Source organism: Erythrolamprus reginae, chromosome 10 (genome assembly GCF_031021105.1).
Source record: "Erythrolamprus reginae isolate rEryReg1 chromosome 10, rEryReg1.hap1, whole genome shotgun sequence".
Taxonomy (NCBI): Eukaryota; Metazoa; Chordata; class Lepidosauria; order Squamata; family Dipsadidae; genus Erythrolamprus; species Erythrolamprus reginae.
The window spans coordinates 33,050,350-33,063,656 of record NC_091959.1 but is presented as its reverse complement, the minus strand read 5'-3'; the positions used below and the strand labels follow the sequence as shown (position 1 = coordinate 33,063,656).

At 48.7% G+C, this 13,307-nt stretch overlaps 1 protein-coding gene across 1 annotated transcript in view; it reads left to right on the top strand.

Moving 5' to 3' along the window:
• Positions 1-241: 241 nt before the first annotated feature.
• RTN4R (reticulon 4 receptor) overlaps positions 242-13,307 on the top strand; it is a 158,910-nt gene continuing 145,844 nt past the window's right edge. The window contains exon 1 of the mRNA XM_070763605.1: positions 242-476. Within this exon, the coding sequence (XP_070619706.1) occupies positions 368-476 (109 nt within the window). The 5' untranslated portion in view covers positions 242-367. The remainder of the gene's footprint in view (positions 477-13,307) is intronic.

Here is a 13,307-nt window from a genome sequence, read left to right as displayed (position 1 = left end):
CGTGATCCCATCCGGCGTCCTACACCTTTCGGGCTCGCTCGGCGCGGCGCACCAGCGGAGGCTCCGGCTGAAGGGAACCCGGGCGCGCCCCGCCTTTCCGGACGCGGCGGCAGGAGGGGAGGCCGGGGGTCGGCCCGCGTCGCCCGGGAGGGCTGGGAGCCGCGCGCGCGGGGTGGGGTGGGGTGGGGGAGGCGGTGGTTTCCCCTGCCGCCGCCGCCGGCCACCGCGAAGAAGAGCCGCTCGGCCGAGACGTCCCGCTCCCCCGCGCCTGGATGCTGCCGGCTCCGGCCGCCGGCTCGCTGCGCCTCGCTCGCCCGAGGAGGAGCCGGCCGGCCCTCCGCAACCCCCGGCTGGCTGGGAAGTTGGCATGAGGCGCCGCTGCGCTTGCCCGCCGCCGCGCCCCTCCGGGGAAGGATTGCTGCCCCCCGAGACGTGCCTTGCCCGAGCGCCTAAGATGAAGAGGGCCATCGCTGAAGGTAGGCAAGGGGGCGCCCGCGGGCGGCGGGGCGGGAAGGGCGGGAGGGCAAGGCGGACAGACCCCCCCCCCCTCGCCAGAAGTTCCGCCTGGCAAGTTTGGCGCGCACGCGAGGAGGCGGGGGAGGCTCAGACCGGGCAGCGTCCGATCCTCGGATTCATCCCCCCCGCCGGGGAGAGGAGGGTGCGCTTGATCGCAGAGTTGCGCGGCTGCCGCGCGATCCAAGCGGGGGGGGAGGCAAGGATGCCGCTGCGCGTTGCGGAAGAGCAGCAGTTGCGGGAGGAGGGAGGGGGCGCGAGGGATGGGGCGCTTGATACTGCCTCCTTCGGCTTTGGGAAGGGGTGGTAGGTTCGTTGTTGGGGGGTTCCGGGAATTCTGCTTGGGGGGGCGGGAGAGTCCCAGAGGCGGGGGCGTTTGGGGAGGGAGGCATTTCTCTCTCTCCCCCACCCCCAGGCTGGAGGCGAAGGCGTCGAGTGGTTGGACCGGAGGCTCAGGCCGGCAGTGGGAGGGGGGGCTCAGGCTGGGCTGTGGGAGTGGGGGAGGCGTCCGATCCCCGAATTGTCCCTCCCACCCCGCCGGGGTGAGGAGAATGCGCTTGGGCGCAGAGTTGCGCGGCTACCCAGGCCGGGAGGCAGGGATGCCGCTGCGCTTTGCGGAAGAGCAGCAGCCGCGGGGGGAGGGAGGGGGCGCGATGGACGGGTCGCTTGGCTCTGAAGAGGGGGGCGGTTGGTGAAGGGTCCCGGGAACTCTGCTTTAGGGGGGGGCGGAGAGCTCCAGAGGTGGGGGCGTTTGGGGAGGGCGGCGTTCCCCCCCCCCCTCCAGGCTGGAGGCGAAGGCGCCGAGAGGTTGGGCGGCTGTGTGTGGGGGGGCTTTCCTCCCGACCCGAAAAGCGCCGCAGCGGTTTATTTCTAGGCAGGAGCCCCCCTCCTTTTCTCCCCCCCACCTCCAAGCGCCCTAGAGGCAGCCCTGGGGTTTCCCCGAAAGCCGCCCCCCCCCCCAGATCCCCTGGGTGGAGGGATGCTCTGCAGCTCCGGCAGGTGTCTGCAGATGTTGCGATGGGTGGGCGAGGGGAGGCGTGTGGGGGGGGGCTGTCCCCTCCCCTCTTTCCCCCATGGCCTTTCGCGGGGATGCGAGGGCGTGGGGGGGGGGGGAGAAAACGCAGCGGCGACCCCTGCGGAAGACCCGGTCTTATTTATCCCGACATTCAATCGTCGTTGGGATTTTGCAATTGCAAAGCTGGTTCAAGTCGGGCTCGGAAGGGCATCTCTCACCCACCCCCCGCGAGAGAAGATTGCGGCGGGGCGAGGGAGGAGCCCCCCCTCCGCTTGGACGGCAGGAATTCCTCCAGTCCCCCTCCCTTGCGAAACAGGACTGTGAAACCCCCAGAGAAGAAAGAGTTGGTCAAAGTTTCCTTCCAGGGGTTTTTATGGCAGAGGGCAGGACGGGCTGGCCCTCCCAGCGGGGGACCCGAAAAAGAAACCAGAACAAACGAAAGTGCTTTAATACGATTAGGGGAGAGTGAACCATTTCTCTGCCCCCTCCCCCCCCATATATCCGAGATATCAAGGAATATCTTGCACGGCCGCATCTTTTAGGGCGAATTGCAACGGTAGATGGACCGACCTCCAGCCGGTAGGATTTCCCTGGTGGTTGGAGGCTTTCTGGAGATCAAAGCGGGCGACGGAGTGTGTGTGCGCTTGTGTGTGTGAAGCGCTGTCTTCCAGCCGCTTGGAGCGCGGACTTACGGATTTGAAAAGAGGGCTGGCTGGGAGGGGGAGTTGATGCCCCCCAAAAGTGGGGTGGAGTTTGGGGAGGAAAAGGTGGAGGCATCCAAGGACAAAGCAGGTGGACCATCCGTCCTCCTCCTCCTCCTCCTGCCCTCCTCCTGCCCTCCTCCTGCCCTCCTCCTGCCCTCCTCCTCCTTCTTCCTCTTCCTCTTCTTCCTCTTTTACTTTCTCCTCCTCCTCCTTTCCTCCTTGTCTTCTCCCTGTTACTTTTCTCAGCTGGAGAGAGATTTCATGGGGGGGGGGGGGGAAACACCTATATTGTGTAGGTTGGGGGTTGCTTCCCTTCACCTTATTTATTTTTTCCTATGGCTGCTCTGGGTGAAATCAGCTGGGGAGACTGCTGTGGGGTGGGTGACTTGGGGGCCTGGTGGGGGGAGGGTGGGGTGGAGGCAGCCCGAGCTCTTCCGAGGGGGCCGGTGGGACTTAGTGATCCTTAGTTGGGGGAGTTCTGGGGCAGGTGGGCAGACTGGGTGGCTGAGGGAGGGGTATCCTTTGGCGGGAGGGGGGAGGGAAAGGGAAAGCGCCATTCCAAGGGTACCACCTAGTGGCAATTCTCTCAGGGAGCCAGGAAGCAGGGGGCAGGCTGTAGCCCTCCAGACAGAGGACTTTCCCAGTCTGTGAAGGGGGGGGGGGGTTGAATGAGGTTCCCACCTGGATTGATGACCCCCACCCACCCACCCAAACACACACATGCCCTATTAGGTTTGGGAGGTTTTGTGTGTCCTCTATGTGTATTATCTCTGTTTGTCTCATTTTTCTCTGTGATGCTTTACAGGGAGTTTATGAGACACCCCTCCCTCTCTCCTTCTCTCTCCCTCTTATTCTCTCCCTCCCTCCCTCCCTCTCCCTTCCCTCCCTCCCTTCCAGCCACCCTCTCATTCTCTCTCACTCACACATTCATTCTCACATTCTCTCCCTCTCATTCTCATTTGTCTCTTTCTCTCTCTACCTTCCTCTCTCTCTCTCTTTTCCTCACTTCCAACCACCCTGCCTCTCCCTCCTTTTCCCCTCTCTCTCATTCTCTCTCTTTCACTCACACATTTTTCTCTCTTTCTCTCCTTCTCATTTTTCTCCCTCCCTCCTTCTTTCTTTCTTCCTCCCTTCCACCTATCCTCTCATTCTCTCTCACACACATTCGTTTCTCACATTCTCTCCCTCTCCCTCTCATTTCTCTTCCTCCCCCTCCCTCCCCCCTTTCTCTTCCTTTCCAACCCCCTTCCCTTTCCCTCCTTTCCCCTCTCTCTCATTCTCTCTCTCTTTCACTCACACATTTTTTCTCTCTTTCTCTCCCTCCCTCTACTCTTTCCTTTCCTTCCAACCACCCTGCCTCTCCCTCCTTTTCCATCTCTCTCATTCTCTCTTTCACTCACACATTCTTTCTCACATTCTCTCCCTTCATTCTCATTTCTCTCTTTCTCTCCCTCCATCTGTCTCTCACTCTCTTCCTCCCTCCCTCCCACCCTCCCTCTCCCTCCTTTCCCCCTTTCTCGCATTCTCTCTCTCACTCACACATTCGTTCTCACATTCTCGCCCCCTCATTCTCATTTCTGTCTCTTTCTCACATGCATACCAGGCATTCTCTCACTCTCTTTCTCTCTCTCACACACACAGACATACATTCTCATTCTCCCCCATCTCTCCCCATCTCCCACTCACCCTCCCTCCTTCTCCCCTCTCTCTCATTCTAATTTCTTTCTCTCACACACATACATTCTCCCTCTCTCTCCCTCCCTTCCACCCCCCCCTCCTTCTCCCCCCTCTCCTTCTCTCTCTCTTATTCTAATTTCTCTCACACACATACACACACTCTCTCTCCCTCCTTCTCTTCCTCTTCCTCTCTCCTTCTCCAGTGAGGTTGATGGTTATGGATATGACTTCAATGCAGCAGAGGAAACCCAACACCTCCCTGTTTGCTTGCAGCCGAAATATCTCAGGGTGCATTCAAAGCACTTTAGATAGATTTTTGCCTTTGTGAGGAAGCCGGTTTCCTGGGTTAAATTAACTGGTCAATTAATGGGAAATCTTTAGGACTGTGTGGGAGACAAAAATCTAATTAAATGAGAGCAGGGAGAATATTGGGCCCCAAAGACTTAGAATCCCCGGATTGCTTGATTCATTCTTCCTGGCTGCTGACAATTTGCTTGCCTTAAACCATTCAGAAAAGTTCTCCCTGGAATTGACAATTGTGTGGATGTGTATTCTGCCCCCCTCTGTTGGCTGGTGAAAGGACCAGAGGCCTGAAAAAGATGGTGTGTTTGCATCTCGTGGGGAGAGCATCATAGAAGCCCAGTCCCTTCCTTCCTTCCTTCCTTCCTTCCTCTTCCTCCCTATCCCCCTACCTTCCTACCTTCCTCCTTCTTGCCTTCCTGCCTCCCTGTCTCCCTTCTTTCCTTCCTCGCTTCCTCCCTGCTGTCTTCTTTCTTTCTTTCTTTCTTTCTTTCTTTCCTTCCTTCCTTCCTCTTCCTTCCTCTTCCTCCCTATCCCCCTACCTTCCTACCTTTCTCCTTCTTGCCTTCCTGCCTCCCTGTCTCCCTTCTTTCCTTCCTCGCTTCCTCCCTGCTGTCTTCTTTCTTTCTTTCTTTCTTTCTTTCTTTCTTTCTTTCTTTCTTTCTTTCTTTCTTTCTTTCTTTCTTTCTTTCTTTCCTTCCTTCCTTCCTTCCTCTTCCTCCCTATCCCCCTACCTTCCTACCTTCCTCCTTCTTGCCTTCCTGCCTCCCTGTCTCCCTTCTTTCCTTCCTCGCTTCCTCTCTGCTGTCTTCTTTCTTTCTTTCTTTCATGCCTTCCTTCCTTCCTTCCTTTCCTCCCTCCCTCTCTCCCTAATAATATACACCTGGTGGCAGAAGCAAAGGAAAGTATTTGGCCATTCCCCTTTCAAAAAAGAAACACAAGACCGTTGTGTTTGTCTATGAATATGAGAATATGAAATCCGCTATAAACTACCCAGAAAATCATTTTAGCAAAAGAATGTATTAACCTCCATTTTATATATATATATTTAAAAAAAAACCTGGTATGTGGTGCCACAGAAAGTTGCTTGATGTTATTATTATTATTATTATTATTATTATTATTATTATTATTATTATTATAATAGCAATGTCTAACCAGTCTTTAAAACCCACACAAAGAACAGGAAGGACGATCCGCTCCATCCCTCCCCCACCCCATCCACCCAGCATAAAAGATAATCCAATTGTTGTTTAGGTTTCTAGGGCAGGATGAAAAATCCCTCCAGGAGGTTTTCAAGCCAGGAGGTACAAGCGCTTAGCCCAGGTGTTCAAGCACACACTTTTATATGACCAGGTGGGCAGAAAAGCCTCCATTGGCTGATACCAGCAAGCTTTGAAGAGGGAGGAACACAGTGTTGGGGTGGGTGGGCTGGAGGAGTGGCCGAGGGGAGTCCAAAAACCAAAAAGGTTATGACCACCACACCTATAAAAAAAAGAGAGAGTAGTAGCTTGTATTTCACGGTGGTGTCCAACAATGTTTTCTGCCTCTGCTGCAGAGACTGCTAATATTTAAAGCAGAGAAGGCAGCAAAGGGTTTATCGGGAGAAGCTCAGCTTTCGTTTCAGAGGGACAAAGGCTGCACCAGGAACTAAAGCAGGGGTATGTGTGTCAAACTCAAGGCCCACAAACCAGATCCGGCCCCGCGGAGTGCTTAGATCTGGCCAGAGGTGGGCTGCTAAGGTGGGACGGTGACGCTTGGTGGCTCTGAGTGCTAGCGGAGTCCAGCGCAATTCTGCTACTGCTCCTGGGCAGCCACGGGCACCACTGCGTATCTGTGTGCGATATTGCTACCTGCCCAGGTGCAACAGCAGAATTGCGCTGGACTCTGCTAGCATTCAGAGCCACACGGGCGAGCACACGTCACCCTTCCACCTTAGCAGCCCACCCCCTGGATCTGGTCCATGGGGCCACCCACAAACTAGACTGCAGAAAATATGATTTCAGCAGTAGAGTGGTTAACGCCTGGAATTCATTACCTGACTGTTGTTGCTTCCCCCAACCCCAAAACCTTCAACCTTACATTATCTACAATCGACCTCTCCCCGTTTCTAGGAGGTGTGCAAGGGGTGTGCATAAGTGCACCTTTGTGCCTACTGTCCCTGTCCTACATCTTATTATCCTTTCTATTACAGTGTTCCCTCGATTTTCGCGGGTTCGAACTTCACGAATAACCTATACCACGTTTTTTCAAAAAAAATATTAATTAAAAAATACTTCACAGGTTTTTTTCTGTACCACAGTTTTTCCCACCCGATGACGTCATATGTCATCACCAAACTAATAATTTTTGAAAATAAATAACAAAAAAAATTATTGTTAATAAATAATTATGTTTATAAATATCAGGATCACTAAGTGTCTTATTCAATGGTGAGTACCAGTAATAATGGTGAGTAAATGGTTGTTAAGGGAATGGGAAATGGTAATTTAGGGGTTTAAAGTCTTAAGGGATGGCTTGTGATACTGTTCATAGCCAAAAATGGTGTATTTACTTCTGCATCTCTACTTGGTGGAAATTCGACTTTCGCGGGTGGTCTTGGAACGCATCCCCCGCGAAAATCGAGGGAACACTGTACTACGTTCTACTTATGTTATACTATGTTAATGCATACTATAATACTTGTTTGACACATAAAGAATAAATAAATGCCAGGGAAAATGGAGTTTGGGGGGCACGTACCCCCCCCGCTCTGTTTTCGCTGGCAGAGGGCTAGGAAAACAAACTGAAAACAAAACAAAAGGAGAAATGTTTGCCCTTTTGCATTAGAGCGTGCAAGAAGGGACAGGAAAGGGGGGAAAGAGAAAGAGGAAAGACGAAGAAAAAGTAGGGAAGATGGGAAGAGGAAGGGAGGAGAAATAAGGAAAGAGAAGAAGGATGGAGAAGGAAGAGGGAAGGAAGAAAAAGAAAAGGAAGGAAGGAAGGGGGAAGGAAAAGGAAGGGAAGGAAGGAAGATTATAATGAGAAGGAGGAAGGATCTGAGTGAACTCCTCAGAGAGAAAAAGAGTAAGTAAGTGAGAAAGAAAGAAAGAAAGAAAGAAAGAAAGGAAGGAAGGGGTGGCGCAGCAGGTACTGCAGTGCTGTACTGCAGGCCACTGAAGCTGACTTTAGATCTGTAGGTCAGCGGTTCAAATCTCATCACCGGCTCAAGGTTGACTCAGCCTTCCATCCTTCCGAGGTGGGTCAAATGAGGACCCGGATTGTGGGGGCAAAAGGCTGGCTCTGTTAAAAAAAAGTGCTATTGCTAACATGTTGTAAGCCGCCCTGAGTCTAAGTAGAAGGGCGGCATAAAAATTGAATGAATGAATGAATGAATGAATGAATGAATGAATGAATGAATGAATGAATGAATAAATAAATAGAGGCAGGAAGGACATGAGTGACTGAGGGAAGTCCTAGGAAAGAAGGAAGGAAGAGGGAAGGAAAAATAATGGAAGGAAGGAAGGACATTATAATGTGAGTGAGTGAGGGTCTGAGGCAACTCCTCAGAGAGAGAGAGAAAGAAAGAAAGAAAGGCAGGAAGGACATAATGAAAAGGAGGGAGTGTCTGAGGGAAGTCCTAGGAAAGAAGGAAGGAAGGAACGAGAAGGAAGAGGGAAGGAAAAAGAAGGAAAGGAGGGAAAGAGATTATAATGAGAGAGGAAGGGTCTGCCGGGAGTCCTCATAGAGGAAGGAAGGAAGGAAGGAAGGAAGGACATTATAATGATAGTGAGGGAGGGCGTGCCTTAGCACTTCCCATAGGTGCCCGTGACACAAGTGTCAGAGAGCTGGCCATGCCCCCTGGCCACACACATCCAGCCCCCTACCCCACCCAAGGTCAAACACAACCCTGAAGTGACCCTCAATCAAATCGAATGTGACACCCCTCTACTAGAGGTTTTCTCCAACTTTAGCAACTTTCAGTAAAGTGTGGATTTCGACTCCCAGAATTCCCCAGTCAGCATGAATTCACCGGGAGTTGAAGTTTCACGCCTCTGAAATTTGCTGGGTGTTGAGGAACGCTGGTTTAGTTGTTACAGGAGGAGAAAATATTTCTGGGTGAACAATATTTTTTTCTTTTAGAAAATTAAAAAAAAAGAACAATTCATCTATTAGCCACACGTAACCGCACACTCCCCCCCGCCCTTGTTTGAATAACCTATTCTGCAGCCTTGTGCATTAGTAAAAACATAAGAATGGATTATTCTTCAATAAGGAAAATTACATCAGCTTAATTTAACAGACCGCAGAATCTTGTTTTCCTGGTATAAATTGAGTGCCCTTTTCTTTGATAATTGCCATAAAAAAAATTCCTTTCTCCATTCCTGTTTCAGATGAGAAAGAGGAAAAAGTTAAGTCAGCCATTCAAGTGTATTTTTGGCTGTTCCTGGATTGTGGGGGCATTTGCAGGGGGGAGGGAAACAAAAGTCAGGGTTGTCTTTCTTATGTGCCCACCCCCCACTGCTTTTACTTCCCAGAGTATCAATCAATCAAAATAGAGATGATTTTATGAATGGATTGAAAGGGGAAATGGATAAACATATGAGTACATTTTGAAAGCAATTTAGAAGAATTAGAAATAAGCATGTAAAACCTGGATGACCAAAAGAGAAATGGTGGCGGTGTTTGCTAAACTATCTAACACTGACGTCAAGGAATTAAGATTTAAGAATATGAATAGAGTGGTACCCCTACTTACAAACTTAATTAGTTCCGTGACCAGGTTCTTAAGTAGAAAGGTTTGTAAGAAGAAGCAAGTTTCCCCATAAGAATTAACGTAAAAGCAAACAATGTGTGTGATTGGGGAAACCAGAGGGAGGGTGGAGGCCCTGTTTCCTCCCAGGAGGTTCCTAGAGAGGCCCCAAGGAGGCTTCTCACCATCTTTTCCATCCCTGTTTCCTCCCAGGAGATTCCTAAAGAGGCTCCACAGAGGCTTCTCCCCGCCTTTTCCGCCCCTGTTTCCTCCAGGGAGATTCCTAGAGAGGCCCCATGGAGGCTTCTCCCTGCCTTTTCCGGTTGCAGTTTCAGAGACTCAGGTTTGTAAGTGTAAAATGGTTCTTGAGAAGAGGCAAAAAAATCTTTAACATCTGGTTCTTATCTAGAAAAGTTTGTAAGTAGAGGCGTTTGTAGGTAGAGGCACCACTGTATTAGAAATTGGTTACAAGAGATGACATGAACAAAGATAGAATTCTCCCCAGAGTTGTTCTTGCTGGGAATATTCAAAAAGGCCTACAGCATTATAAAAGGATATTTAATATTACACATCATTACCTTCACCCAATTTTGGAAGAACATAGAGACTCCCCCAGAAAAAGCAATAATCAATAAAATATATAACTTTTCTGAAATGGATAAACTGACAATGGAATTAAGGGGCCAAAAAAGATTCTGAGTAGTATGAGGTATGGGAACAGTGGCACAGATGGATCGAGTTAAGAAACAGAAATAAGAAAATCACAAATGATACATAAAAGCTAGTAAAAAACAGGATATAAATATGTAAATATTAAGGGTCTGAATAAGGATTTGGTGATTGAATGTATTAATGGAATATCTGATGTAGCAATGCAGAAATACTGATGGTATGTTTATATTTCAGTTAAAAAAAGAAATTGGAGAAAATGTATATTTTGAATTATTATTTTCTTTATTCTATTTTAGATTAAGTTAGTCTTTCTTTTGACTTTAGGTATAATTTAGCTGTTGAATTATGAATTTATCATATAAGATAACTTAGAGATTGATGTATTTATGTACTGTACTTTCAGATATAATTAACTATGATGATAAAGGGGTTTCCATCTATATAAGTTTTTAACCAGTTGCGGCCCTATTTGGACAGGGAGTCATTGCTCACAGTCACTCATGCCCTTATCACCTCGAGGTTTGATTACTGCAACGCTCTCTACATGGGGCTACCTTTGAAAAGTGTTCGGAAACTCCAGATCGTGCAGAACGCAGCCGCGAGAGCCATCGTGGGGCTTCCCAGTTTCGCCCACGTATCTACAACACTCCGTGGCCTGCATTGGCTGCCGATCAGTTTCCGGTCACAATTCAAAGTGTTGGTCATGACCTTTAAAGCCCTACATGGCATTGGACCAGAATACCTCCGGAACCACCTGCTACCGCACGAATCCCAGCGGCCGATAAGGTCCCACAGAGTTGGCCTTCTCCGGGTCCTGTCGACTAAACAATGTCATCTGGCGGGCCCCAGGGGAAGAGCCTTCTCTGTGGCGGCCCTGGCCCTCTGGAATCAACTCCCCCCGGAGATTAGAACTGCTCCCATCCTCCTTGTCTTCCGTAAACTACTTAAGACCCACCTATACCGCCAGGCATGGGGGATTTGAGACACCTTTCCCCAGGCTTATTATAATTTATGTTTGGTATGTATGTCCTGTTTGGTTTTTAATTATGATAGGTTTTTTAGGTTTTTTTAATATTAGATTTGTGCCTGTATAATACTGTTTTTATCGTTGTTGTGAACCGCCCCGAGTCTTCGGAGAGGGGCGGCATACAAATCTAATAAATTATTATTATTATTATTATTATTATTATTATTATTATTAAGTTGCAGAAAAATAAAAATAACTTATACCCCCCAAAAAAGAATAGAGCTGGAAGGAACCTTAGAGGTCTTCTAGTCTAACCCCCTGCTCAAGCTATATTATTTCTATATTATATTATATTATATTATATATTATATTATATTATTACTATATTATTTCAGACAAATGGCTGTCCAATTTTTTCTTAAAAACATCCAGTGGTGAATTTCTTCAGATTTCCAGATTAAAAAATTGCAAACTACAGGAACCATTTGCCCCATTCAGGTGACCCCGAGGATACAGATATAACATCCCAAGTGCTTCAAGAACGCACACAACCAACTGTTTGCAAGGAATATAAATCCTTCCATTTCCCACCATTCAGGTCAGAGCTGAAGAAGCTCCTTGAATGAGAAGCGACAGGTCTTTAAAAGAAAAAAACCCCCAAGGAAATCCAGTCTTGAAAAAGCACCTTTGGGACAACAGGTTAAAGAGATGGGAAACCAAAGCTTTGCATGGACAACACTTGAAAAACATTGAAGGAAATATGTGATGACAAGTTTACATGGGCATGGCTTAAAATGGGAACCATCAATAAAGAAACGGAAGGTTGAATACTCACTGCTGAAAAACAAGCACTACAAACTACACAAAATGATGTTCAACGTCGAGAAAAGTAAAGTCCTTCACCTAGGTAAAAAAAAAATCCTAGACACGCAGACAGACTGGGAGGAACCTCACTTAGCAGTAGTGACTGTGAAAGGGATCTCGGAGTCTTGGTGGATAACCAACTAAATAAGAGCCAGCAATGTGCAGCAGTGGCTAAAAAGCCAACACAATCTTAAGCTGCATCAATAGGGGGATACACTCCAAGACTAGGGAGGTATTAACCACACAAAGAGAGGTTGCTGGAACTGGGCATGGATAGTTTAGCAAAAAGTAGGGCTAGAGGGGACATGATAGCAGTATACAGATATTTGAGGGGTTGCCACAGAGAGGAGGGGGTCACACTATTTTCCAGGGCACCAGAGGGCCAGACCAGGAACAACGGATGGAAACTGGGGGATTCAACCTGGAAATAAGGAAGAACTTCCTGATGGTGAGGGTGATCAACCAGTGGAATGGCCTGCCAGTGGAGGTTGTGAACGCCCCATCACTTGACACATTCAAAAGAAAATTGGACTGCTATCTGGTTGGGGTGGTGTAGGGTTTCCTGCTTGAGCAGGGGGTTGGACTTGATGACTTGCAAGGTCCTTTCCAACTCTAATAATCAATCAATAATACTCTATAATGCCCTAGTCAGACCACACCTGGAGTATTGCATTCATTTCTGGTCACCACACTTCAAAAGAGACATAGAGACTCTGGAAAGGGTACAGAAAAGAGCAACCAAAATACCAAGACTTATGAAGAGAGATTACTGGAACTGGCCATGGATAGTCTAGAGAAAAGAAGGGCCGGGGGGACATGGTAGTATTCTACAGGTACTTGAGGGGTTGTCATAGAGAGGAGGGGGTCACATTATTTTCCAGGACACCAGAGAGCCAGAGAGGAACAACGGATGGAAGCTGACCAAGGAGAGATTCAACCTGGAAATAAAGAAGAACTTCCTGATGGTCAGAGCGATCAACCAGTGGAACGGCCTGCCAGTGGAGGTTGTGAACGCCCCAACTCTGGACATATTCAAGAGAGAATGGACTGCCATCTGGCTGGGGAGGTGTAGGATTTCCCGCTTGAGCAGGGGGTTGGACTTGATGACCTGCAGGGTCCCTTTCAACTCTAATAAAATAAATAAATAAATTAAACTAATGCCATGAAAACGAAGATTTAAAAAAATCCACCGACAATCCAAACTGCTGACTTTGCAACAGCAAAGTTGAAACTTTTTCACACTTAATATGTGTGTGCAGCAAAATCGCACAACCTGATTACAAAGCTAGGCATGCGCGAGTTGCTAAATTAGTCCACCAGTCATGATGCAAAAAATATGACATACCTGTATCTGAAAAGTCATGGGAGCACAAAGTGAGAGGGTGAAGATCTTGTGGGACTTTCAGGTACAGACAGATCATCATTTGGAACTCAACACACCAGATGTCACAGCCAAAGAGTACAGTATTTTTGATATTGCTGTACCAGGAGATGCCAGAGTGGAAGAAAAAGAACTGGAAAAAATTACAAAATATTGTGACCTGGCCATTGAAACTACACGACTGTGGATGGCACATGTGACAGTGATACCCATTGTCATCGAGGCACTTGGTATCTTTTAGAACATAAGAAGAGCCAGGCTGAATCGGGCCAAAGCCCATGGAGTCCAGCATTCTGGGTCCCACCATGGCCCACCAACTGTCCATGGGGATCTTGAGCAGAAAGAGAAGGGAAGACCCTCCCTTTCCCCTGACCCCCAACGAATGGCACTCAAGGGAAGCGCACCAAAACTCAAAGGGAGGTTGGGCTGCCATTTGTCCGAAATAGTGTGGGGACTCCTGCTTGAGTGGGAGGTTGGACTAG